Source organism: Poromitra crassiceps (assembly GCF_964638095.1).
Source record: "Poromitra crassiceps genome assembly, chromosome: 12".
Taxonomy (NCBI): Eukaryota; Metazoa; Chordata; class Actinopteri; order Beryciformes; family Melamphaidae; genus Poromitra; species Poromitra crassiceps.
In genome coordinates this window covers 13,665,977-13,693,713 of record NC_139632.1, presented here as the reverse complement: position 1 = coordinate 13,693,713, position 27,737 = coordinate 13,665,977, and the positions used below count along the sequence as shown (strand labels likewise).

General features: G+C 46.0%; 1 protein-coding gene across 2 annotated transcripts in view; it reads right to left on the bottom strand.

Moving 5' to 3' along the window:
* tpm4a (tropomyosin 4a) overlaps positions 1–27,737 on the bottom strand; it is a 39,803-nt gene that overhangs the window by 4,750 nt on the left and 7,316 nt on the right. The window contains exons 1-5 of one of the 2 annotated variants that reach the window (XM_083647945.1): positions 23,084–23,657; positions 3,765–3,898; positions 2,706–2,823; positions 1,223–1,293; positions 1,044–1,119 (exon numbers count right to left, since the gene is read on the bottom strand). In XM_083647945.1, the coding sequence (XP_083504071.1) occupies positions 1,044–1,119; positions 1,223–1,293; positions 2,706–2,823; positions 3,765–3,898; positions 23,084–23,215 (531 nt within the window). In that variant the 5' untranslated portion in view covers positions 23,216–23,657. Of the gene's footprint in view, positions 1–1,043; positions 1,120–1,222; positions 1,294–2,705; positions 2,824–3,764; positions 3,899–23,083; positions 23,658–27,737 lie in introns of those variants that run through there. The other variant, XM_083647944.1, reaches the window with a different exon arrangement.

The following is a 27,737-nucleotide window of genomic DNA, read 5'->3' as shown; positions in this document are numbered from 1 at the left end:
TTTTGGCAATCGCATTTACCCTTCAAAAATCATAAAAGTGACAATCTCAGAATCATAAACTTTTGTTAAACACATACCTTATTTCAGGCGTCTAACCAAAAGCCCGTTCGAAAATCCCATTTAGTACGAGAGGAGAGAAACCAGCCTGATTATTAGTTAGCATTGTGCTGCTTTCCCTCGTAGCACCCCTGTAGGGTTGGCCTACAAAAAGACGTCATCCCTGCGGCACTATAAAAGCAGACTGATGCAAAAGCATGTTCTGCTGAAGCAGAGCAGTCATGTGCTAAGCCTGGCAGGCTGCCATGCTGCCTGCCTGTGCCTGGGGAGGAATGTTGTGAAGGGGGAGAATGTACTGCAGGTCTCTACTGGCGGCTGCTGCTGCTTCAGATAAACGACAACACAACACCTACAATATAGGCCACCTACAATATAGGCCAGTTGGTCAGGTGGTGGTGGTGGTGGATCAGCTATATGTCTAGTTGTGTTTGGAGATTATTGCAGTTTAAATAGACAAATTACAGTATAATAGATGATGTTTTCTGCAACCATACAATTATAACAGCTAGGTATCAAATGAGCTCATGTCTTTAGATAGATTTGGGCTTTGATCTAAAGTTGAGATCAAATCATTTTTGAGATTTTTAAGTGGGCCATGAGTCAGAAAAGGTTGGAAACCGCCGATCTAAACAAAACGAGCAGAAATAAATGGTTGGGTTGCTAGTAGGGCCGAACTGACATGAAAATAAAACTCACTATTGAATATTACTATAGTTATCAGATAACCCTTTCCATTTGGGACAGTAAAATGTTAGATTATGTAATGATCAGGGTTTTTGTTTTTTTAAATATTGAGCTATAAACAACAGATACATTACTTTTTCAAACTGGGATATATAGTATTTTGGAATGAAACCTACTCTAAATTTACTTCAAATATTGTCCTATGATTGAACCATAACAGAACAGCAAACACCGTGATGGGTTCCAGGTTCTAGTCCTTGCCTTGCTATTCACATCACTGGCATGCAGCAACACACACTCACCTTCTCAGACTGGGCCTCTAAGGACTTTAGGTTGTTGGTCACATTTTTCAGCTCCTCCTCCAAGTCACTGGCTTTACTACGGAGAGAGACACAGACAAATGCTTAGCTTCAGTCAAAGGTAAAGGGGTGTGTGTGTGTGTGTGTGTGTGTGTGTGTGTGTGTGTTTTAATTGGGCTTACAGTTCTGAGACTTCGGCCCTCTCCTCAGCTCTCTCCAGCTCTCCCTCCAGGATCACCAGCTTGCGAGCCACCTGGGACAAACAGAGAACATTAGATGTCGTTTTCTTTGGGACATCATTGAAAGCACAGTAGAAATAATAAAGATAAAGTGGGGGAGGGAACGACTACAAACGCTGAAGTGGAGTTCACTCCAACTTCCACGGGAGCTTCATCATCAGGCTCCAGGGGCTACATGTTTAGTTATTTGTTTAACCACCATTAATGTAGTCACATTGAGATTAAATATTTCTCTGACCTGACCTGACCAACAAAACAGCATAGAGACAAACAGACAAACAACATACAATAATATGATACACATTCCTACTGTAAGCAGCAATTGCACTGAGTAGCAGGTAAGCTCAAAGTCTTGATTGACTTTAGGAGCTCTCAGTGGGCAGTGTGCTGAGTGCAGCAGGATATAGAGCCAAACCTAAACACACCAAAGCCAAGTCAGCTGCTTAATGATTCATTACTCAGCTTACTTATTCCTCAGCTTTTCACATCTAGTCTCGCCTGCCAGACTTCCCTCCCTGCCAGGAGAGAAGTCTGGCTGCACCTATAGCAAACAAACATGAAGATCGGGCCTTTTCATTGGTTGTAGCAAGAAAACCTATTCTACTTATGTGGAAGTCAGACCATGGGGGGCCAAATTATTGTTATGATATGTGGATAAGAGAGTGGATGAATATGTTGCACTTGGAGAGGTTGAGGTTCTCTAATAAGAACAAGATGGAAGTATTCATCAGAATGTGGAGCCCTGTACTAGATGGAACAACAATATAATTATGTGCCCTCCATCGCTGTCTCTGTATATTTGTATATTTATTTTATGGTTGATGATGATGTCCTGTGACCCCATTAAAAAAAAATACTCCTGCTGAGTTGTTCATGTAATGAATGTGTTTACGTTGAAAATCCTACAATAAAGGTTTAAAAAGTCTGGCTGCATGGAAACAGACTGCTGGTATAAGCTCTGCCATTGGTCTGTATTTTCATTTCAGACGTCAGCGGAAGTTGAAGGAAAAAAGCTTTCGCACACCTAGGCTCAACAGGTGCGTCGGAGAAGGGCAAAACCCGACACGGTACAAGAATAAACCCCCGCACACTGTCTCCACATGCAATTAAAAGTTTAATAAGTCAAAGAAAGACGTCAGCGGAAGAAAATCTCTTTCCGCTCCCTGTAAGCTCTGCCATTGGCTCCGACCCGCTCCGATTGACCGGCTCTGACTGACCGGCTGCGACCAATGACCATATATGGATTTCCTTTCCGCTCCCTCCGTGATTAATCTGTCTAACTCAAATGCCTCTGCCGCTGTGCGTGTCAAATCTCAAATGCCTGTGTCTCTGTGAAACAACATCACAGTCTCACCTCCTCGCTCTGACAGTCTCACCTCCTCCTCGCGTTAACAGTCTCACCTCCTCCTCGCTCTAACAGTCTCACCTCCTCGTATTTGCGGTCGGCCTCCTCAGCGATGTGTTTGGCTTCCTTCAGCTGCATCTCCTGGATCTCCATCTTCTCCTCGTCCTTCATCGCTCGGTTCTCAATCACCTTCATCCCTCTGGTCGCAGGATAGAGAGATGCATGTTTCCAAATGTACATAATAATGCCCAAAAATAAGCTTTTATAACATATTATTTTGAGGCGTCTCATGTGAATGGTATTACATGCACTCATGCACAAACACGCTTGACTCCATTTCCATTCCACAGCCAAATCTTTATGAGTATGAGGCGAGCAATGGGCAATGGTAACTGGCTGCCCAAATAGAAAATGTGAAAATGGATGAAACTACATACTGCTACCATCACTGTGACCATCGCCTCCTGTTCTACTGAAAATGTGATTGAATCATTTGATCACGGTTATCCACTGGAATTTCATCACGTGTGTTATAGTCTTATATTTGGCTCTGGCATCCAAAAGCTAGCTAGATTAAATGTTAAATAAAAGTAAACGGCTATTATTTCCTAGTTTTTACTATTTTAGTAGCAGCTGGACCACAGCTCACCTGACCAATTTTCTTGCCTCTGATGATGAAAAACTTGACAGCAACGTTTGCTCTCCAATCAAGCTCGTCTATCTTTCAAACTGAAACATTGTTTTCATTGACAAATTTTCCCTAAAGAATTGCCTGTGCATCATCACCTTAAAAGGAGAACGCCACCAAAAAACAATGCCGATTTATTTTGCACATGATCTCACACATATCCGACATTCATTTAGTTTGACAGTTATTGGGAGTTGAGTTGATTTGAGTTAAGTTGTGGACCAGTGATGTAATTTGTGCATGAATGACATCACTGGTCCACAACTTCACTCAGATCAACTCTCAATAACTGTCAAACTAAATGAATGGCTGCACAACTGTTTACAGTTTTCGGACATGTGCAAAATAAATCAGCATCAGGAGGACATCACTGTTACATTCCACACGCCTCAGCACACTGGGCCACTTTCCCCGTGTTGATCAGAGCTCAGCTTAAGGTGAAGCGTGCTGACCTCTCGCTCTCGTCTGCGGCCTTCTCAGCCTCCTCCAGCTTCTGCAGGGCGGTGGCGAGCCTCTCCTGGGCCCGGTCCAGCTCTTCCTCCACCAGCTGGATCCTACGGTTCAGAGCTGCTACATCGCCCTCCGCCTGCCAGGAAGACAAACAGCAAGAGATCAGTTCAGTCGCTCATTCAGTCAACTGTTAAAATCATCCAAGTCGGTCTCCCCCCCGCCCTTCCCCTCTACCTCATAACAGGAAGAGCAGCGAAAGACACAAAGAGGGAGGTGGAGAGAAGAAAGAGCCACAGTTGGGACAAAAATAGGAACAGAAATAGGGACAGCTGGACAGAAAGGAGGACAGCAATCTGGAGCCTGGTTTTAATCATATCAATTTCAGTCAGAATCAGCGCTGTGCCAGTGTTTCCAGCATCAGAGTTAATTGAACACTTTTAGATACTTGTGAACAGCTGTCCCAGAGCTGTTATCAGCTCGATGAGCGGACAATTTTTTTTTGCTAACACATCATTCTCACTGACAGAATCAACACACTGGGAAATTTGTGGAATGATTTTCGATTCATCAATGTCTTGCATATTTAATTCATTATTGTTTTATGGCTTGTAACGCATAAAAGCAAAAAGTGCATGATAAAAAAGAGACTTTATTATCATCGTATTTTTCAAGATGAGGGAAGGAGAGGACAGTGTTGGAGGGGGAGATGGAAACAAGACCGGGGGGGGGGGGGGGGGGGGGGGCGAGAGAAGAATCAGAGAGGGAAAGTTTGTTTGGTGATGGTCTGAGCAGCGTGGTGGTTTCTCCAGCCTCTGGACCTCTGCCAGCATCAGGAGGCCAGACACACTGGCTCTCAGAGGCGGCGTGCTGATCCACGGTTCTGACCCACCAAGTGCTTGAACTCTTGAACTCTCCACCAAGGACTGAATATCTGAACAGACATCGTTCATATTTCATCAGTTTTACTGCAAGATGAGTTATCTGTTGTTTACTGACAAAATCCTGACAAAGTCCTGACAAAATGTTTCAGGAAAAAAAGTGGAATAAATTCTGGAATTTTTTATGCTTAAATCTTTAGTTGATGAAATGACAGTTTTATAGCCTTAGAGTGGATAATCTACTTTTTTTTTTAAATAAGACAGATACATGTCTTTTGGATAGTAAATGGTAATGGTAAAAGGACTGCATTTACATTATATAGTGCTTTTCTAGTCTACCGACCACTCAAAGTGCTTTAAAACACATGCCTACATTCACCCATTCACACACACATTCATACACCGGATGGGGGCAAGCTACAGTACCACCACGAAGGGTGCTGGGCTGGCGCAACCATCGGGAGCAATTTGAGGTTCAGTATCATGCCCAAGGAGGACACTTCAACATGCGGACTGGAGGAACCAGGGATCGAACCACCGACCTTCTGATTAGTGGACAACGACGCCTAGAACTTTTCACTTTGAAATACTTGATAAATGCCATAAAGTATTTCAGTTGCACATAAGCATTGTGCCAGACAGTGAGATGATTCACCTTATTCCTCAGTATCTATGCATGAACTGCACAGTCATCAAGCTCAAGTAAACTCCCCGTCGCAGACAAGTTCCCCCGAGGGCCTAATGTTGTTCAATTCACATGAAGCGCTTTGAAGGAAATTGAGCCGAATTAAAAAGGAATGAATTCCATGTGTACCATGAGGAAACCCAGACACAGCCAGCTCATCTCAGAGCGCTCTCTGGGGCCGATCACGTTTCACAAATCAATAGCCGAGTGGCGCTGGTGAATAATAAGCGAATATGAGACAGCTGGAGATCTTTTTATGCAAGTATTCTTCGTAGACGGTCGCTCAAGAAACACAAGTAACTAACTGCTGAGTCTGGCTGGAAATGTAATCCAGTTGAACATCAGAAGATATAGCAGGGTTTTTAAGCCATGAATGAAACGTTTACAAAAAAAAGTCAATTTCCGGGCCGCTGAGCGAGCAGAACCGGGCCAAGCGGGAGGACAAAGTGGGCTTCGTCTCATCTGCCCTTGGTCAACAATCAAAGGCAGAGGGAGAAAAAGAAAGCAAACAGACAGCCGAGCATACAGGCATTTCCTTTCAGTTAGTCAGGGAGTTTATCCAACCAGCACCCCCTGGGAAGCCCCATTCAAACAGAGCCAAACTGTTGTGTCCAAACTGGACACAAGCTATTATCTGTCCAAAGTCAGGCTGGGCGAAAATTCACTATCATCGTCTTTCAGTGGAACCATATCATGATCAAATGGTGATTTTGTGATATCGCGATACACAATTATGCTGTCTAAACGGATGATAACGAGCAAATGTTATTCAAAAACTCAACATGAGGTATGAAACATAAGGAATATTATTCGAAAATATCAAGTTTTGTTTTGATATCACACCCTAACATTACCAATCATTTCAATGTGATACGCATTTGAGTTTGCATACATGAGCCATATCGTGATATATATCAATATCTGGGGGAAACAATCCTTATGATTATCACGATATTGATTTCAACCCTATCACCCAGCCTTAATAATAATAATAATAATAATAAATCAGATTTATATAGCGCTTTTCCTAGTGCTCAAGGAAGCCTTAAGCTGAGTTTGACATGCTCACATTATTTATTTAACCTTTAAAAGTCATGGCAAAGGCAGGAGGGGGAGTTTGAAAGTTTGTTGGTTGTTGGTTTGTAACAGCAAAAAACGGCACTAACTGGATAATCAATACTTTTTTTACTCACAGGTTCTGCCCATTGATAGATAGTATATTCTGCCACAACCAGAACTACACTGCTGCACCTCTGTGCTACCCTCATGCTGAATTATCTGTTGAAGAAGAGAATACTCAACTTCACAACTTCCACTCACCGCAGGCCGCAGGCTTTGCTTAGACAAAAAGACTATTTATTCTCCACATATTTGTAGGGCAGCAGAGTTAGTAGGTCAGTGAGGGAGTCATCATTATTAGCTTGTCATTGGGCCCACAAGTAGCCTGGTAAACCAGCCGGTCACGTGAACTCACATTTAATTTCGTTCTACCAGACCGTCTGGCCTGAAGCTTTCACACAGTGTTTAGCAGTGGGCGGGTCTACTTGCCTTGACAGACAACCCCTTCAGCCAACCACCGTTGGATCCAGTCAAACCCAAATCCACTCGGGAGAACGGCAAAAACACATTCTCTGCCGAGAAACTCAGCTGTTGTAAACTCCTGTACTTGTTTAATTGTTGTTATTGAGTCTATTTCTGCAATAACTGCACTGTATGGCTGTTTAAACTCAATGAACGTTGACATTACTCCTCGAGGCGGACAGGCAAGGAGGCGGCCATTCTTGTTTTGCTAGTGGCGTTCCTGATTGGCCGGTTTACGATGTCAACTACGAGGCGGGTCGCTGATTGGCTCGGACGCTTTGCAGTTTCTGCAGAAACCCTCCCAGGGCCGGAGGCCAGATGGGAACGAAGTGAAATGAGAGTTCACGTGACCGGCTGGTTTACCAGGCTAGCCCACAAGTCCATCAGCCAGGCAATGTGACAGTCATTCACTTTACAGGTAAGAGACTAAAACACTCAAACAGATCAAAGAGAAGGGGAGGAATGACAGTGCATTAGCGCTGCAACCATTCATTGATTAGTCGATCGACAGAAAATTAATCTATCTATTAATCTATTAATCTCATCTCAACTATGATAATCGATTAATTGTTTTGAGTAATTTGTTAAGAATAAAAGCCAAAATTCTCAGATTCCACCTTGTCATGTCATGTCATGTCATCTTGGGATTTGGGAAACACTGACATTTTTCACCATTTTCTGAGATTTTATAGACCAAACATATTCGATTAATCGAATCAAAAATAATCAACAGATTAATCGATAATGAAAATAATTGTTAGTTGCAGCCCTACAGTGCCTACCCACCACCACGACACAAGTTTGAGGTCGCCAGGTGCACATTTATTAGCCGTGTTGGGAGTGGTTCACTCACTCACTATTCCCCATGTAGTGTTGATCATATAGTGAACTACAGTATATGGGGAATGATCAATGAGTTTATGGGAGAAATTGTAGGGTTAGGGTACATTCTCTCTTCACTAGAAACCGCTCTGCATTGTGGGTATTTTACAGTGGACTATATAGTGAATCAAATTAACAGTTGAGAATTCGGACACTAGTACAAAACGGCCAACGCACTATAATCTACTATTTCTGTAATAGGGAGCGGTTTGGAACAGGGCTAAAGTGTATTGGATGCGTCTGTCATCGCCTTCCAAAGCATGCTGGGATACCTGGCAACACGATGACAGTGACAAGAGGAGGGGCCAAATTCAAAATTTCAAACGGAAAGACCGCAAAAGACAGCCAATCAAGCTGCAGCACCATGGCGGGGAGGGGCGGGCCGACTGCAACTTCAAACGACTTGTGTGGTTGTGACGGCGCGGGCATGCACCGTGAGAGGCGACAGTAGAGAGAGCTAAGTAACGGCGCAGTGGAAAAGCCTACGTGAGTCTATTTGTGCCGGGCGCAATTCCATTCTGTCATAGACTGAACATTTCAGGAAAGGAAGGCACGGTTTCCTGCTGGCTGGCAGCTGCTACAGGTCTCTCTCTCTCTCTCTCTCTCTCTTCTTTTTGTTTCTCTCCATCATCGTATGCTGCTGACTGACTGGGTCGGAGCCAGTCAGTCTTTCCTCCCCCTCCTCCTCCTCCTCCTCCTCACTCACTCTCTCTCAATCGTTCCCACCATCCTCTGCCTCTCTCTCTCTCCCCCCTCTCTGGTCTCTCTCCCCCCCTCTCTGGTCTCTCTCTCTCCCCCCTCTCTGGTCTCTCTCTCCCCCCCTCTCTGGTCTCTCTCTCTCCCCCCTCTCTGGTCTCTCTCTCCCCCCCTCTCTGGTCTCTCTCCCCCCCCTCTCTGGTCTCTCCCCCCCCTCTCTGGTCTCTCTCTCCCCCCCCTCTCTGGTCTCTCTCTCCCCCCCTCTCTGGTCTCTCTCCCCCCCCTCTCTGGTCTCTCTCTCCCCCCCTCTCTGGTCTCTCTCCCCCCCTCTCTGGTCTCTCTCTCTCCCCCCTCTCTGGTCTCTCTCTCCCCCCTCTCTGGTCTCTCTCTCCCCCCTCTCTGGTCTCTCTCTCCCCCCCTCTCTGGTGTCTCTCTCCCCCCCTCTCTGGTGTCTCTCTCCCCCCCTCTCTGGTCTCTCTCTCCCCCCCTCTCTGGTCTCTCTCTGGTGCTGCCCTTCTGGATGGAGCTTTGCTAGTCGATATGAGACAGGAAATATCTGTTGAATGAGACTCGGTGCAGATGACCGACAGAGGAAAACCCAACCCCAGAAGGACTGAATGAAAAGGCCACAAATCCGTCAGAATGTCCCATGCAGCGTGTCCACAGCACACACAGGTCTGTATCTGTCCACAGTACATGTTGAACAGAACCAGCCTGAAACAACAGGCCGTGTTATTTCCTGATGTGAAGCAATGGGCCAGCAGAGAGAATGCCCTTCACATACAAACAAACAGTCTATTCATGAGCGTCAGGTCAGCTACACACACAGGCACATCAGACGCTGTAAAACAGTTCCAGACACACTCTACAAACATATACACACACAAACACACACAAGTGCACGCACGCATACACACACACACACAAGTACACGCACGGACGCACACGCACGCACACATACACACACACACACACACACACACACACACACACACACACACACACACACACACACACACACACACACACACACACACACACACACACACACACACACACTTTCTCTCTCACACACACATACACACATGTAATTGCCAGCTAGCAACTGCCTATTCCTTCCTGCCCAGTAAAAGTTTGGTTGTCAAGCAACACAAACACAGAAAGCAGGGCTTTAGCAAACTGAAACAATGGCAGGATAGTATAGATGCACAAACAATCAAACGTATGTGATTGTGACCTGGTGTCCATCTCCTCAGGTTTCCACAGCCACAGCAGGGGGGATTCCCCTTATAGACACACAGGCAGTCCTGTGTCCATATTATAGATATCTGTGAATCAGGCTGACGGAAAAGTATCCCGAGCCGAGCAAAGATCATGGTTTTAGATAGGGTTGTCATGATGATACTACAATTTCTAGCTTCGATACCGATGCCAACTTTCAACAGACAGACGCATGCTTCTCCATAATCTAGGCCCGATAAAACTATACGATTGCCCCTGCTCCAGTCATCAGCCTATCAGAACACTTTGAGCTTGTTGAAGCAACAGAACCCACCAATTACAGGGAGGGGAAAATCTGTAGTACGTTTGATTTTTCATTCAGAGAAAGCACTGGTATCGATCGATACTGTTGCTATTGTGTCCGTTTCAAATATTTTTAGTATTGTATCTTGTATCTGTTTCAAATGTTTTAGATTGATACGTATCGATACTTTTGGCAGAAAAAGTTTCAAGCTGAGTGGAGCGAATAACCTTTAAGGGCAGGAAAGACTCAAACATGAGTTTACAAAATGGGGATAAAAAAAATGAAAGAAAGTGAGCTGTCCGACATCCTCTCATTTCCTCCTTTCATTCTTTCCTTCGGGACAAGCGTTCTCTCTCTCTCTCTCCTGTCTTTCTCTCTGTGTGTGTGTGTCTCTCTCTACTGTCTTTCTCTGTGTCTCTCTAGCTAGCTCGCTCCTCAGCCATGCCCCTTCCTTAGTCATCCACTGTGCATTCTCCGGCTGCCATGGACGCACGCCTTATATGGTCAAACACACTCTGGAGAATGTTTGTGGTGGTGGAGTATCAGGAAGATGTTAGCAGCAAGCACACAGCCACATAGACACACACGCACACACACACACACACACACACACCTAGAAAAAAAAACCTAAATGAAACCATCTGTGGGGACTGTGAATCAGGAAACGGCAAGATAGGACACGAGTCACGACAAGGAGCTGCTCTGTTGGCTCTTCCTCACACATGAGCACACACACACACACACACACACACACACACACACACCGATCCACTTAGGAGGTGAGGAGAATGGACGACTCAAATCCAACAGGCCGTTTCCAAGAATAGATAACATCCACCTAGCTAACTTCATATATTAACAATGCTTTGTAAAAGGTATGTCAGCAATGTCAGAGGCCTTGAATCATGAATAATCTGGATATCAGTACTAAAGGATCGTATCACTGGAAGAACAATCTCGGAAAATGATCATTTAGGTGCTACTGCTGGTTGAGATGAGTTGAATCGGACGACTTTTGGGGTTTCTTTCTCTGGCATCTGATTACAGGGAGATTCCACTTTGAAGAAATGACAAGCTACAGTACGCTCGATATTAGCAAACATCTGGGCTAGAGGGCTCTAACTTGCTTCTTTGTTCTCCTTCCTCTCTCAAGTCTCCTCTTCAAGTCAGTTCTCGCGGAGCACAAAGTCCTTCATCGCCTGTGTTAGTGGTAGAGAGTGGACTTGGTTCAGGCGATGTGTGCCCAGCACTTGGCGGATCTGGATCTGACACACGTGCGGTGTGCCAGACTGCGAGGACATCTCCTGGCCTCCAGAAAGACCCTGAGCGCCTCGAGATCTGCCCTCACCTCCAGCTCCAGCCCTGCCTGCTCCCAGGTCACCAGGGCCGGGTCGGCGCCGTGGTCCAGGTCAGGAGCAGCCGGGCGAAGGTTGTGTCACACCTGCGCCTCAGCACCTCACGCAGCAGGCGAGAAGCCGCGGCACTGGTCAGAACGCCTGCGACCTGGAGCAGCAGGCGGAAGCAGTCCAGGTGGTGGTTGGCGGTGCTGATGTAGAGAGGAGACCGGAGGGTGTGATCGCTGTCTATGTCAACAGGAACAGCGGCACAGAACCTGATGACTTCCTGTGCTGGCGTTCCTGGGATATTGCGTTAACGAGCTTGAAAATGGCGTTCGTGAGGTCATAGTGACCTTGCACTTTGACCTTCGACGACCGAAATCAGTTCATCCTTGAGTCCAAGTGGACATTTGATCATGATATGCAACAGCTCTGGCATCATGACATGCAACAGCTCTGGCATCATGATGACATGCAACAGCTCTGGCATCATGATATGCAACAGCTCTGGCATCATGATGACATGCAACAGCTCTGGCATCATGATGACATGCAACAGCTCTGGCATCATGATGACATGCAACAGCTCTGGCATCATGTCATGCAACAGCTCTGGCATCATGATGACATGCAACAGCTCTGGCATCATGACATGCAACAGCTCTGGCATCATGATGACATGCAACAGCTCTGGCATCATGATATGCAACAGCTCTGGCATCATGATGACATGCAACAGCTCTGGCATCATGATGACATGCAACAGCTCTGGCATCATGATGACATGCAACAGCTCTGGCATCATGACATGCAACAGCTCTGGCATCATGATGACATGCAACAGCTCTGGCATCATGATGACATGCAACAGCTCTGGCATCATGACATGCAACAGCTCTGGCATCATGATGACATGCAACAGCTCTGGCATCATGATATGCAACAGCTCTGGCATCATGATGACATGCAACAGCTCTGGCATCATGATGACATGCAACAGCTCTGGCATCATGATATGCAACAGCTCTGGCATCATGATGACATGCAACAGCTCTGGCATCATGATATGCAACAGCTCTGGCATCATGATGTCATGCAACAGCTCTGGCATCATGACATGCAACAGCTCTGGCATCATGACATGCAACAGCTCTGGCATCATGATGACATGCAACAGCTCTGGCATCATCATGACATGCAACAGCTCTGGCATCATGATGACATGCAACAGCTCTGGCATCATGACATGCAACAGCTCTGGCATCATGATGACATGCAACAGCTCTGGCATCATGATGACATGCAACAGCTCTGGCATCATGACATGCAACAGCTCTGGCATCATGATGACATGCAACAGCTCTGGCATCATGACATGCAACAGCTCTGGCATCATGATGACATGCAACAGCTCTGGCATCATGACATGCAACAGCTCTGGCATCATGACATGCAACAGCTCTGGCATCATGATGACATGCAACAGCTCTGGCATCATCATGACATGCAACAGCTCTGGCATCATGATGACATGCAACAGCTCTGGCATCATGATGACATGCAACAGCTCTAGCATCATGACATGCAACAGCTCTGGCATCATGATGACATGCAACAGCTCTGGCATCATGATGACATGCAACAGCTCTGGCATCATGACATGCAACAGCTCTGGCATCATGATGACATGCAACAGCTCTGGCATCATGATGACATGCAACAGCTCTGGCATCATGACATGCAACAGCTCTGGCATCATGACATGCAACAGCTCTGGCATCATGATGACATGCAACAGCTCTGGCATCATCATGACATGCAACAGCTCTGGCATCATGATGACATGCAACAGCTCTGGCATCATGATGACATGCAACAGCTCTGGCATCATCATGACATGCAACAGCTCTGGCATCATGACATGCAACAGCTCTGGCATCATGATGAGATGCAACAGCTCTGGCATCATCATGACATGCAACAGCTCTGGCATCATGACATGCAACAGCTCTGGCATCATCATGACATGCAACAGCTCTGGCATCATGATGACATGCAACAGCTCTGGCATCATGACATGCAACAGCTCTGGCATCATGACATGCAACAGCTCTGGCATCATGATGACATGCAACAGCTCTGGCATCATGACATGCAACAGCTCTGGCATCATGATGACATGCAACAGCTCTGGCATCATGACATGCAACAGCTCTGGCATCATGTCATGCAACAGCTCTGGCATCATCATGACATGCAACAGCTCTGGCATCATGATGACATGCAACAGCTCTGGCATCATGACATGCAACAGCTCTGGCATCATGTCATGCAACAGCTCTGGCATCATCATGACATGCAACAGCTCTGGCATCATCATGACATGCAACAGCTCTGGCATGATGTTTTTGCGTTCCCCCCCACTGATCCCACTGACAGAATGTGCATATCATAGCAGAGTGCTGTATTGGCCTTGGTGGAGGTCTGCACTCTCCAAGTGCACTGCTAGTTTCCCATAAAATTACGGAGAAAAAATGACACCCAGGTTTCAGGCAATAAACATTCAATTTAGATCACATGACTTCTCTCACCTGGAAAAGACAGTAAATCCCACTGTCAGTGTCAACAGGCAGTACTGCTGCAAAACCTAGATGACACTTCTTTCCTAAGGAAACATCAGAGGGATATTTAGAGATGGATCGGGGACAAGCCAAAGACCAGGGAGCTAATTACTGGTTCATTCCAGGGCATTGGGCTAATGAGGTGCACGATGCTGCTGAGGCGCACTGGAAGTTATTCTTGACACTGCAGCTCAATACACTGTGTGTGTGTGTGTGTGTGTGTGTGTGTGTGTGTGTGTGTGTGTGTGTGTGTGTGTGTGTGTGTGTGTGTGTGTGTGTGTGTGTGTGTGTGTGTGTGTGTGTGTGTGTGTGTGTGTGTGTATAGCCCTAGTCCACACAAGCATGTCTTTACAGAGAAAGTGTCAGCACAATCAATAAACAGAATGGAACAATCTCATATGAAGAAGCATAATAATAAAACACGATCATAAAAGAGAGGAGAGGGAGGGGAAGAAAGGTCAGAGGGAGGGAGGAGAGAAGATGGACACGATCGTAAAAGAGAGGAGGGAGGGGAAGAAAGGTCAGAGAGAGGGAGAAGAGAGAGAAGACGGAGAAGAGACTAGTAGGGAGAGAAGAGTAAGAAGAGACTGGAGAGTGGAGAGAAGAGAGAGGAGTGCAGAGAGAGGAGAGAAGAGAGAGAGGAGTGTAGAGAGAGTGGAGTGCAGAGAGAGGAGATAGAGAGAGAGGAGAGATTGAAGGAGAAGCGAGAAGAGTGGAGAGACTGGAGAGAGAGAAGAGGGAGAGGAGAGCGGAGAGAGGAGTTTGGAGAGAGAGACAGAGGAGTGAGTATGTGTGTGGTAATCTTTCACCATAAGACCTGGCATGCAAAGATGGCTGCAAACCAGCCTGACATGAGGAGATATGTAAAGGCCATTGAACTGGTAGACATTGATCACAGTGAGCCCTGTCAGTGCTAAACACTATGTGAGTCAGTGCTAAACAGCATGTGAGTCAGTGCTAAACAGTATGTGAGTCAGTGCTAAACAGTATGTGAGTGAGCGTGATGCCGTCCAGGAAGCCATTGTTTGATTACAGAGTGTATTCTGCCTTCCATAAGGCTCTTCAAACAGCTTGAGTCTTGTGTTCACTTCAGACTGTGAACCAGTGCCAGATAACACTGAAGTGGTTAGCAGTACTGGCCACTCGTTGATTGCTAACCCGTGTCAAGCAGCCCTTCAGAAATCCAGAAGAACCTGGACCTCATTGCCTTATAGGAAACACACAGGATTTCCACAGTGCTCAGGGATCGAGCTCCTTGGTTTTCAGAATCCAGTTGGAAGAATGCACGACATAACATTTTGGAAAAAGGACACCGGTCCTCCTCTCAACAAGTGGCGGGCCGGGGCAGACGATTTAACTACCTGAAGGTCAAGTAAACATCCCACCAATAAAACTGTTTACAGTTCCATATATATTAGGCTGCTCCACAGTGCTGGCACAGGCGTGCTGTCAGAGACAGACAGCCTGAGCCTGCGTTACTTACTCGGCACCATGCAGAGCTGCATGTCATGGCAGGAAGCGGACTGAAAAGTTCCTCAGCTGAACTCGCCTGCCTCACTGGAAAAGCATGCATACATTAAGCAGCAACGGCAGACAGACTCATAGTTCACACACGTAGCATATGTGCTATGTTTGTGCACCATATCTAAGTGCTTCAGAAAAATGCTAACATTTCCGCTCACTAAATGCTACTTAATGTATGACATTATAGCAAATGTAGCTTTTATCCAGACAAAGTTATACTTGAGCTAGCACAGACGGTCCATATATATATATACTCCCCGCTTGGATAAGAACCCGCAACCTTGGCGCGCAGAGCCGACTAATCCACAAGCAGCCACCGCTAACATGGGAGTGTTCCCCCAAGATGCCAGCGACTGCCAAAACGTATCAACATGTGGCAGTTATATTTGGAAAGTTGAGCTATTCCCAGGCCCCCACGTCCAGCCTAAGAAAACAGCGAAACCAGGAAGTAATTCTTTCCATAGAATGTGCTGGAGTCTGCTGGAGGCCCAGCGTGGAAGCTGCGAGCCCCACACTGACCACATAAAGCAGTTAACAAGACGCTAGCGCTTTGCTTCACTTTGAACCAACGAGCTGAGCAAATCAGCGCTCCTTAAGAGAAACGTTATTTGCGAAACCATTTCCTGTAATTAGCCTCCAGGAAATGACATGGAAGTGGCATTAAAAAAGAAAAGAGGCGCACTTGTCATGTATGAACAAAATAAAGTTCTGTAGAGCAAATTGAATGAAGATGGCATTACAACACCACAACTGCCACAAATAGACAAAACAGTGGTTTGACTTGCCTCACCAGAGGAAAAACTGTTTTTGCTGCACTGACAAGAGCTGATGTGGAGGTTTAGATGTTTTGGGAAGAAATGATGAAGGACGCCATCTTTATACGTGGACCACTGAGCTTTGCTACAAATGTGCCTAAAGCTTTAACACATCTGCCAGAGCAGAATATTAGCTAACTATAAACACTCAGTCCAGAGCAGAATATAGCTAACTATAAACACTCAGTCCAGAGCAGAATATAGCTAACTATAAACACTCAGTCCAGAGCAGAATATAGCTAACTATAAACACTCAGTCCAGAGCAGAATATAGCTAACTATAAACACTCAGTCCAGAGCAGAATATAGCTAACTATAAACACTCAGTCCAGAGCAGAATATAGCTAACTATAAACACTCAGTCCAGAGCAGAATATAGCTAACTATAAACACTCAGTCCAGAGCAGAATATAGCTAACTATAAACACTCAGTCCAGAGCAGAATATAGCTAACTATAAACACTCAGTCCAGAGCAGAATATAGCTAACTATAAACACTCAGTCCAGAGCAGAATATAGCTAACTATAAACACTCAGTCCAGAGCAGAATATAGCTAACTATAAACACTCAGTCCAGAGCAGAATATAGCTAACTATAAACACTCAGTCCAGAGCAGAATATAGCTAACTATAAACACTCAATCCAGAGCAGAATATTAGCTAACTATAAACACTCAGTCCAGAGCAGAATATAGCTAACTATAAACACTCAGTCCAGAGCAGAATATAGCTAACTATAAACACTCAGTCCGCCAAACACACACTCGCTTATCTTCCTGTTGGTCAAGGCTGGAGCTCAGGGACAGGAAGTGTTGGGAGTAGCAGCACAGGAAGTACTGGACCATAATACTGGTCCAGGTCCAGGGCCTGGGATGGGAACCTGCTTCCCAAAACTGAAGTCCCACTTCCCGGTTCATCTTGCTTTGTCTCATATGATCTGAACTTGTGTGCTTCTCTCTTCCTCTATCACAGCTGGGGTTTCTTGTTTTAAGTTCTTGGCTGGACAATAAAGTTTATTCTCTTCTCTTCTACACAATATATAACCTGTGTGTGTGTGTGTGTGTGTGTGTGTGTATATATATATATATATACATATATATACACACACACACACACACACACACACACGATACCTTCTTTACTTTAACGACATATACTATAAGTTTTATGCTTAAAAACTTTTTTCCGAAGCAAAAGATGTGGTAAAGTGATTTTAGCAATCATAATAAAAAATCCCACTCATTTTGAAAGATAACTAGAGAGAGGTTTCCTGGAAGAGTCTTGACTGAGCTTTATGCCTGTCATGGGGAACTCTCAGTGTCATGGAATCATGAAATACCCATGATTATATTTGGCTGACCGTCGCCAAATGAGCATCGGAAACTATTTAAAAGCTGAAAGGCCGACTGAGAATGTCGGCCATAGATGAAACACATCAGCAGGTTAAAAGAGTGTTCCAAGGTTATGTCATGTGCCTTTGTAATGGGACAAAGCCTTAAGGGTTATTGAACGCTTGAGGAACGTCTCCAGGGCGTCAAAAATGTTCAGCGAGTGATGTGGCCAAATGTTTTCCTGTTAGCTCGACATTTTTTAAGAATAATTCATTACCTACAGACTCATTCATTACCTACAGACTCGTACAGACTCTTTCATTACCTACAGACTCATTCATTACCTACAGGCTCATTCATGACCTACAGACTCGTTCATGACCTACAGACTCATTCATTACCTACAGGCTCATTCATGACCTACAGACTCGTTCATGACCTACAGACTCATTCATGACCTACAGACTCGTTCATGACCTACAGACTCGTTCATGACCTACAGGCTCATTCATTACCTACAGACTCCTTCATTACCTATAGACTCATTCATGACCTACAGACTCGTTCATTACCTACAGACTCATTCATTACCTACAGGCTCATTCATTACCTACAGACTCGTTCATGACCTACAGATTAATTCATTACCTACAGACTCATTCATTACCTACAGACTCGTTCATTACCTACAGACTCGTTCATTACCTACAGACTCATTCATTACCTACAGGCTCATTCATTACCTACAGACTCGTTCATGACCTACAGACTCGTTCATGACCTACAGACTCGTTCATTACCTACAGGCTCATTCATTACCTACAGACTCGTACAGACTCGTTCATTACCTACAGACTCATTCATTACCTACAGACTCGTACAGACTCGTTCATTACCTACAGACTCATTCATTACCTACAGACTCATTCATTACCTACAGACTCGTTCATTACCTACAGACTCGTTCATTACCTACAGACTCATTCATTACCTACAGGCTCATTCATTACCTACAGACTCGTACAGACTTGTTCATTACCTACAGACTCATTCATTACCTACAGACTCATTCATTACCTACAGACTCGTACAGACTCGTTCATTACCTACAGACTTGTTCATTACCTACAGACTCGTTCATTACCTACAGACTCGTTCATTACCTACAGACTCCTTCATTACCTACAGACTCATTCATTACCTACAGATTCATTCATTACCTACAGACTCCTTCATTACCTACCTACAGACTCATTCCTTACCTACAGACTCATTCATTACCTATAGACTCATTCATTACCTACAGACTCATCCATTACCTACAGACTCATTCATTACCTATAGGCTCATTCATTACCTACAGGCTCATTCATTACCTACAGGCATACCTGTAGGTAATGGCCTTAGAGGCTTACCTCTAAGGCAGTGATACTCAACTTGCGGCCTGCGGGCCACATGCGGCCCGTGGGCGCCCCCTGTGTGCCCCACGATGGAATTGCATTTTTTTTTACAGTGCACCTGAACGCAACATGCAAGATACCCGCTGAATAAGTGTCCAAATGTTCATGTCATTCTGGCCAATACTCCACTTCTGTTATAGCATTCCAGTCTGGAATATGGAATATCTTTCAATAATCTATGATTTAGCTGCTAAATTGTCAAATACTGCCGTCTGCTCGCTACCCAGGCACTTATGTATGTAACCTAACTAACTTAACCTAACTAACTATCCGGTGTGCACAACACTGTCAGACTAAACTCCAGCTGACACCCCAAAAACCTACAATCCGCTACAGAAAAAATTATATTGTTTGTTCTTTAACTGGCCCCTGGCCTTCTATCATTTCACAAAAGTGGCCCCCGGGCAAAGCAAGATGAGTATCCCTGCTCTAAGGTAACCAACCACTCCACACTAACGCACAGTAGATTCCTCTATGAATAGAAATGTCTTGGGATGTGTGACAGTTGTAAATGTTATTTTCCATCCTTCAAGCCTAAAAGGATTCAAATTGAAGATGTCTATTCCAAAATGCATTAGCATAGCCACTTTGGAAAATAACAATAATTTCATCATTCAAGACCTCCAAAATAAGTTGGATCTGGTCTGTGAAAGTGTTCAATTTGTCAGCCAAGTACTTAAAACGGTCTGCTGGTATCCTTAAAAAAAAGTACCATCATTTATTTAGATTGTATATTGTAGATCATCTTGTAAGAGTACGTGCCATGAATTGGAATGAAACTCAAGCCTCAATTATTTAAAAAATCTAGCGGTGTAAATGATTGATTCAAATATTTGTGTGTGTGTGTGTGTGTGTGTGTGTGAGAGTGAGAGAGTGAGAGAGAGAGAGAGAGTGAGAGAGAGAGTGTGTGAGATTGCATGCATACTATTTGTATGTGTCACCATTCTTGGCACTTGCTGGCTCACATAGCCTGCAGTCTAAGCGCTTTGTGTCACCACTGTCTCTCTCCATTCATCCTGAGGGCCTGTGTGTCTGTGTGTCTAGTTTATGACCGTATGTGAGTGAAATATACCTGCCCACTTGCCTGGTGTTGACAGCTAGTAGAGTGCCAGCATATTATGCATACTGGTGGGTCAGGGACATGGGTCGCGGTTTGAACAATATGTGCCCAAATAGTAGAGTCTTTTAAAATATCTTGTTAGGGGGCATCGTGGCGCAGTGGTAGCGCTGTCACCTCACAGCTAGAAGGTCCTGGGTTCGATTCCCACCTGGGACGCTGTGAGTGCTGAAGGAGTGCGTGCCCGTCCGCATGTCCTCGAGTGCCCACCGCCCAGGTGGGGTCATCAAAAGAGCCTTTCTGTGTGGAGTTTGCATGTTCTCCCCGTGCCCCCTGTCGGTTTCCTTCATATAGGAACCCCTCACCAAAAACATGCAATATCCTGGTCGCTGAAGTGGTGCCTCCTCTGGTCGTTCGGGGCGCCTGTTCGGAGGGAGGGGAACTCGTGGGAATAGCGTGATCCTCCCACGTGCTATGTCCTACCGGTGAAGCTTCCCCTGTCAGGTGAAAAGAAGCGGCTGGCTACTGCCCATGTCTCGGAGGAAGCATGGAGCCAGTTTCGGCTCTCCCCAGATCGGCAGAGGGTGGAGCAGCAACCAGGATAAATTAATTAATTAGCACTAATGGGGGATACAAATGGGATAGAAAAATCTGGAAATAAAAAATAAAAAAAATATCTTGTTGGTGTTGATTTGCAAAAAGGCCTCTCAATGACTTGTTTGACAAACACCATACTGTTTCTATTGTGCCTAGCAATGGTCTTCTCCCACACACTTTCATAATGATGATGTGATGGGAAACACCAAAAAGTTGCAAAATAGTAATCTCTCCTTAGAAAAGAAGGGGAGTTGTGTGTCTAGAATACCTAAGTTTCTCCTACAGTGCAACTGTGCTGCATGCTTACACCATTTCAATGCTTTGGCATGTGTGGCGATTGGTTCCCAAACCCCAAAGACCACCAGAGGTCCACGGGGCTCCGCCTGGTGGTCCGCCAGATAATTTATTTATTTATTTTAACAGAAAACCGTTTTTACATACACATTAACCCTGAGCAGTAGCCGGATTGGGCCGATTTTCAGAAATATCGCGATATTTGGGAAATATGGTATACGCAGTGGAAGTGGTCCCTGGGAAATTTGGCTTGGTACCTACTAGTGGTACATGGATGGAAAAGTTTGGGAACCTGGGCCTGATCTACAGAATCCACAGGTTGCAGAGTGGAAATACTGAAGCAAACACTATTAAAAGGCTTTTAGATGAGCTCAGCAGTACAGAAAAGATCCATGAAGCACTCAAACCACTCCAATGCTTCAATCTGAAGCCATGGTGCAGAAGACAGGCCCCAGTGATGTAATATTCACCCAAAACTATACACTCAAGGAAGTGATCGCCATTAAGTGAACAATCACCGACATGAACAACCTCAACTATAATATTATTAATTTCTTATTTTTAATTTGTTGAAAATACCTTTTTTTTTTACTTTGAGATTAATACTTTAATATAATAATACAGTATAGAAAGATTCTCCTGAAGAGGTGAGCAAACTCCAAATTGACAAATGAAAAGGTGCTCTGTAACCTAATAGGCGGTCTATATGGAAGGGGGAAGTCCTACAGCCAGCTCCTTTCATCACTTCAGCTCCCATATCTTTACAGGCCCTTGAGTCGTTCTGCTTGTCCTGTCATTAACAAGCTCCTATGCAAAAGGTTATGGCACCTTATGTCATAAAGCACCATGTGAAACAAGTCGACACTGTTACCCAACTAAATAACTGTACTGCTAAGCATTTTCTCCCATCGCTATATTTTACATATGCCTAGCGGATACAAATTAGATGACATTAGTGAGAGACAGCTTTGTCTTACTTTTCAACATACTAACTCTTGTGTTAATAGCATACTGTATGTCGTGTTGACATGATGCTACTGACAGACAATGAAATATAAACACACAGACGGAGGTGTTGAAGATGACACGTTCTTCTTCTTCAGAGTGTATTCCTTTGAAACCCTAATGACAGAGAGGAGAGCTCATTCTAAAGCCTGTCAAGTCTGTGGAGGCAGGGTGGCCTCCCTCATGCTTCCACCGGCTTACAACTTGACGACTTGGGTTGCCAAACATCTGCCCTGCCCCTGACAAGTGTCACTGAGAAAGATTACTGCAAGTGAAAAGAGAATTTCAATAGCCTCAAGCAGTGGTTGTCAACATGGGGTGCGGCGGGTTCAGCATTATTTCATTTCCAAGAAGTTAACAATTAGAGCATGTAGTAGTTTAGCTGGTATCTCTCTACCTACAATACAGATACAGTCAAAGAGTTCTGGACAAAATCATCTCACAATAAAAACATATTCTCAGATTGGGTCTGAGAGACAACATCTCATCAAATGGGGGGGTCCATAACTCTAATCTGAACTAAATAGGGTCCTTGATATGAAAAAGGATTGAGAATCACTGGCCTAAAAGCATTCCACTCATCTATCTATGCATCTAAATATAGGCTAGTCAATCATCTCTCAGTACATTCAGTCTAAACTAAGATTTTTTGACACAATAAATGTCATTCATTACAGCCTGGATGGTAAAACTGTATATCAAGGCTGACCTCATTATTCGCAGTAGGTTACAGTGGCCTGTAAATCAGGGGGAGAACACGCATGCGCAAAGCCCTACAGGAATCCCAACTCCCCCCCCCCCCCCCCCCCCTTCTTCCACAAGAGACCAACGCCTTGCATTGTGGCACGGTCGGTTTGCCGGTGAATGAATCAATGACTTGAAATAAGTCGAGTTTTAAAGCCATGAGAGGTGAATGTGGCAGAAGTTACAGCTAACTTAATCACTCGGACATATAACCGAGCAGAGATATAGACAAAGAGGGCGATATTAAGAGAGAGAAAAGACAGAAAAGAGGGGGGGTTGGTTGTCTCACTTTCTCCCGGAGTTCCCGTTCACTGTCCAGCTCTCTCTGCAGGACCTGAGCCCGGTCCTCTGCGTCGTCGGCTTGCTGCTGCAAACACTGAATCTTCCTCTTCACAGCATCCAGAGAGTTCAGACCTGCCATTGTCGACTAGAGCTAGTTCACACCAAAGTAAGACTACTACAGGTAGAAAACAAATATAAGACTAATCTCGGCTTGTGCAAAAGAAAGTGTAAAGTAGCCTGCCGCTGCTGCTTCTTTTGGTCTACTATTCAAAGTAAGAATAAGCAGCAATACAAACAAATACTTCGCACGCGCTTGGTCAAAATCCGCCTGGTCGAAAGTCTTTGGAATGTAAAGAAGCCAGGAATCTTTCAAGTGGAAGAAAAAAAAAGTTACATAAGCGAAAACGGTGTCCAGGTGTTTTCCCAAATGTCTTCCTGTGAGGTGAAGGTTTTAGTAAAAAGTTGGTCGACACAGTGTGAAAAGTTGTCCTGTGGAATGTGGTAGTAGTTGTGGTGCGGACACAGATCCAGTCTGGGAGAGGCAGGCGAGGCGAGGCGGACAGAAAGGCAGAGAACAGGGAGGAGGAGAGCCACAGCGCACCAGTCTCTCTACACAGTCAACCAGAGGAGCGCGATGATTGGGATGATGAGGTCAGGGTGGGCGGGGCGTGTGCGTGTGGTGCGCGCGTGTGTGTGTGTGTGTGTGTGTGTGTGTGTGTGTGTGTGTGTGTGTGTGTGTGTGTGTGTGTGTGCTAGCCTCAAAATTCGACTACTCATTCGTTTCACTCAATCATAGTCTCACACAAGGACCCCATATTTTCACTGCTGAGTGCGGGCTCCATTCGCTAAGGCCCTACTTTTTCATACATGTAGCAATCAAATTAAAACAGTACTTGCCTTTGCCCCTTTCGGAACTGCTAAGCTAACGCTACGCAGTCCCTTATTAGTATACCGCCGATGTAGCGTCCACAGGTCGCTCCGTCTGCTAAATCTTTCAAACTACTCGATAAAGTTTCGCAAATGAAATTTCAAATGTACTTACGGAGCGAAAAGGGTTGTGTGAACCTCGGCGCATGATGTTGAAACAATAGCGCCACTAATAAACATGTTTAATCCCTCACTGAAACCCGGGTGTCATTTCCTCAAAATGAATCAGCGACAAACACTCGTCTTCTTCTGCGCTGCTGTCATGGGTGGTGCGCATAGCAACCATAACGCTCGCTATCACTTCGGCCCCAGCAGCGCAGAAGAAGACGAGTGTTTGTCGCTGATTCATTTTGAGGAAATGACACCCGGGTTTCAGTGAGGGATTAAACATGTTTATTAGTGGCGCTATTGTTTCAACATCATGCGCCGAGGTTCACACAACCCTTTTCGCTCCGTAAGTACATTTGAAATTTCATTTGCGAAACTTTATCGAGTAGTTTGAAAGATTTAGCAGACGGAGCGACCTGTGGACGCTACATCGGCGGTATACTAATAAGGGACTGCGTAGCGTTAGCTTAGCAGTTCCGAAAGGGGCAATACTTGCCTTTAACACAATGTTGTTGTCCGCCGGGCAATTTGTGTTCTTAAATCTTGTGTAGTTTCCAATTCAGATCTGTTTTTGTCATGCCAGTAATTTCTGTTCTTCCGCATGTGTAATTACAGGTTTCCCCCCGTATGCCACAGCAGAGATGACGCTGTTTCCCTAACCCTCTGGGAATGCGAAGAACAACAACAGCCATTTTCAATGGAAATGGCAGGCTTGATACAGGTTCTGGGCTGGCTGTCGTGACAAAAAAAGGCTCAGAATTGGAGACTACACAAGATTTAAGAACACAAGTTTCCCGGCGGACAATATTGCGTTAAGGCAAGTACTGTTTTATTGTGATTGCTATATGTATGAAAAAGCAGGACCTTTGCGAATGGAGCCCGCAGTGGAAATACGGGGTCCTTGTGTGAGACTTTGATTGAGTGAAACGAAGGAATAGTCGAATTCTGAGGCTCTGTGTGTGTGTGTGTGTGTGTGTGTGTGTGTGTGTGTGTGTGTGTGTGTGTGTGTGCGTGTGTGTGTGTGGGTGTGTGTGTGTGTGTGTGTAAAAGCTGATCCCTGTGACTGATGTGATCAACGAGCCTTTAGACAAAGGAAAAGTCAGTCTGAACTGCTTTCAATTATTGTAAAGGTGCAGTGCCAATAGTTTCAGTGTCGCCGACACATTCTATTCTGTCAAATCGACACTTTCAAAATGCCCCCCATTATATCTATCTATCTATCTATCTATCTATCTATCTATCTATCTATCTATCTATCTATCTATCTATCTATCTATCTATCAATGACTTGAACATCTGGAATATCTTGATCAGTGAATGAATGAAACATCGGACACAACTTGGTCTACGCCTCTACGGCATCTCAAACTAACCACATAGCTCTAAATAAATTAATAACTAAAGTTATTTGATATATTACTGCCAGTGAACCAACCATAAAACTGCATGGGTACTCATTATGTTCACGGTTAGTTTCCATTAGTCTGCTTTGTGCATCACGCTGCTCTTGATAGAGGCCTTCGCTGTAACTGAAATCATTTGCCTATATGAAAACAAAGATATACAAAATGTCAGATACAGTGTCAAAACAAGAGAAAGAAAGTTCAAACATCTTGAACAGACAATCAGACTATAGTTTGCGGACCAATCTCAGGCATAAATGGAGTTATTCTGTGTAAGAGAGTGTGTGTGTGTGTGTGTGTGTGTGTGTGTGTGTGTGTGTGTGTGTGTGTGTGTGTGTGTGTGTGTGTGTGTGTGTGTGTGTGTGTGTGTGTGTGTGTGTGTGTGTGTGTGTGTGTGTGAGAGAGAGATAATAGCAAGCAATCGATGTGACTCATCTGGTATCCGCCTGGCCCTATAGCCTATATATATATATGTTAAGTGTTTATGTCTAAATCAGATCTGTGCTTCCTCTTGCATGTTACACTGCTGGCCCTGACTCTGTTTACCCTTACAGTTTCCTATAGCCACATGACGGCCTGTATATATGTTGTGTGGCCGGACGACTAGGCCAGCAGATCCCAGTTCAGTTCAGTTTGGCGGTTTAATCCAGCAGTGTGAAAAACCTCTCCCACAGCTCTATAGTCCCTGTTTTGATTTGCCAGAAAAGCTGCAAGCATTGATTTCATTAGGCGCAGGCAGGAGCTTGGGGCTTTCTGTTTGCCTTAGCTGCATTCCAGGCATACCAGGACCCCCTCCCGCCTGCTGCAGCTCCCTCTGCCCGCCCGGACCCTGCAGAACCCCCTCCCGCTTGCTGCAGCTCCCTCTGCCTGCCTGGACAGAACCCCCTCCAGCCTGCTGCAGCTCCCTCTGCCTGCCCGGACAGAACCCCCTCCCGCTTGCTGCAGCTCCCTCTGCCTGCCTGGACAGAACCCCCTCCAGCCTGCTGCAGCTCCCTCTGCCTGCCCGGACAGAACCCCCTCCAGCCTGCTGGGGGTCATCCCTATGTTCCCCGGGTCCTATGTTCCCCGGGTCCTATGTTCCCCGCTTTTCCCAAATAGGGTCCTATGTTCCCCGCTATGTTCCCTGGGAGAGGTTAGGTTTTGGGTTAGGGTCTGGGGGAGGTTAGGTTTAGGCGTGGGGGGTGGGAGAGGTTAGGTTTTGGGTTAGGGTCTGGGGGAGGTTAGGTTTAGGGTTAGTGAAAAACGGGGAATATAGAACCCGGGGAACATAGAACCCGGGGAACATAGACATGATCCTGCCTGCTGCAGCTCCCTCTGCCTGCCTGGACAGAACCCCCTCCTGCCTGCTGCAGCTCCCTCTGCCTGCCTGGACAGAACCCCCTCCTGCCTGCTGCAGCTCCGTCTGCCTGCCTGGACAGAACCCCCTCCCGCTTGCTGCAGCTCCTTCTGCCTGCCCGGACAGAACCCCCTCCCGCCTGCTGCAGCTCCCTCTGCCCGCCTGGACAGAACCCCCTTCCGCCTGCTGCAGCTCCCTCTGCCTGCCTGGACAGAACCCCCTCCCGCCTGCTGCAGCTCCCTCTGCCCGCCTGGACAGAACCCCCTTCCGCCTGCTGCAGCTCCCTCTGCCTGCCTGGACAGAACCCCCTCCCGCTTGCTGCAGCTCCTTCTGCCTGCCCGGACAGAACCCCCTCCCGCCTGCTGCAGCTCCCTCTGCCCGCCTGGACAGAACCCCCTTCCGCCTGCTGCAGCTCCCTCTGCCTGCCTGGACAGAACCCCCTCCCGCCTGCTGCAGCTCCCTCTGCCCGCCTGGACAGAACCCCCTCCCGCCTGCTGCAGCTCGCTCTGCCTGCTCGGACCCTGCAGGACCCCCTCCCGCCTGCTGCAGCTCCCTCTGCCCGCCTGGACAGAACCCCCTCCCGCCTGCTGCAGCTCGCTCTGCCTGCTCGGACCCTGCAGGACCCCCTCCCGCCTGCTGCAGCTCCCTCTGCCCGCCTGGACAGAACCCCCTCCTGCCTGCTGCAGCTCCCTCTGCCCGCCCGGACCTTGCAGTCCAGCTTTCCCCTGCCTTTTAAAGCACTCCCTGCTGTGGGGCGTTATCAGCGACCGCACCACCTAGGGTGCCACACCCACTCCCATCCCCCTTTTTCAGCTCTCTGCATCTTGAATGCTAACATGGTGATTGTCATCTGAGAAAACTGGAGATAAACTCTTGTCTGTTTGCTT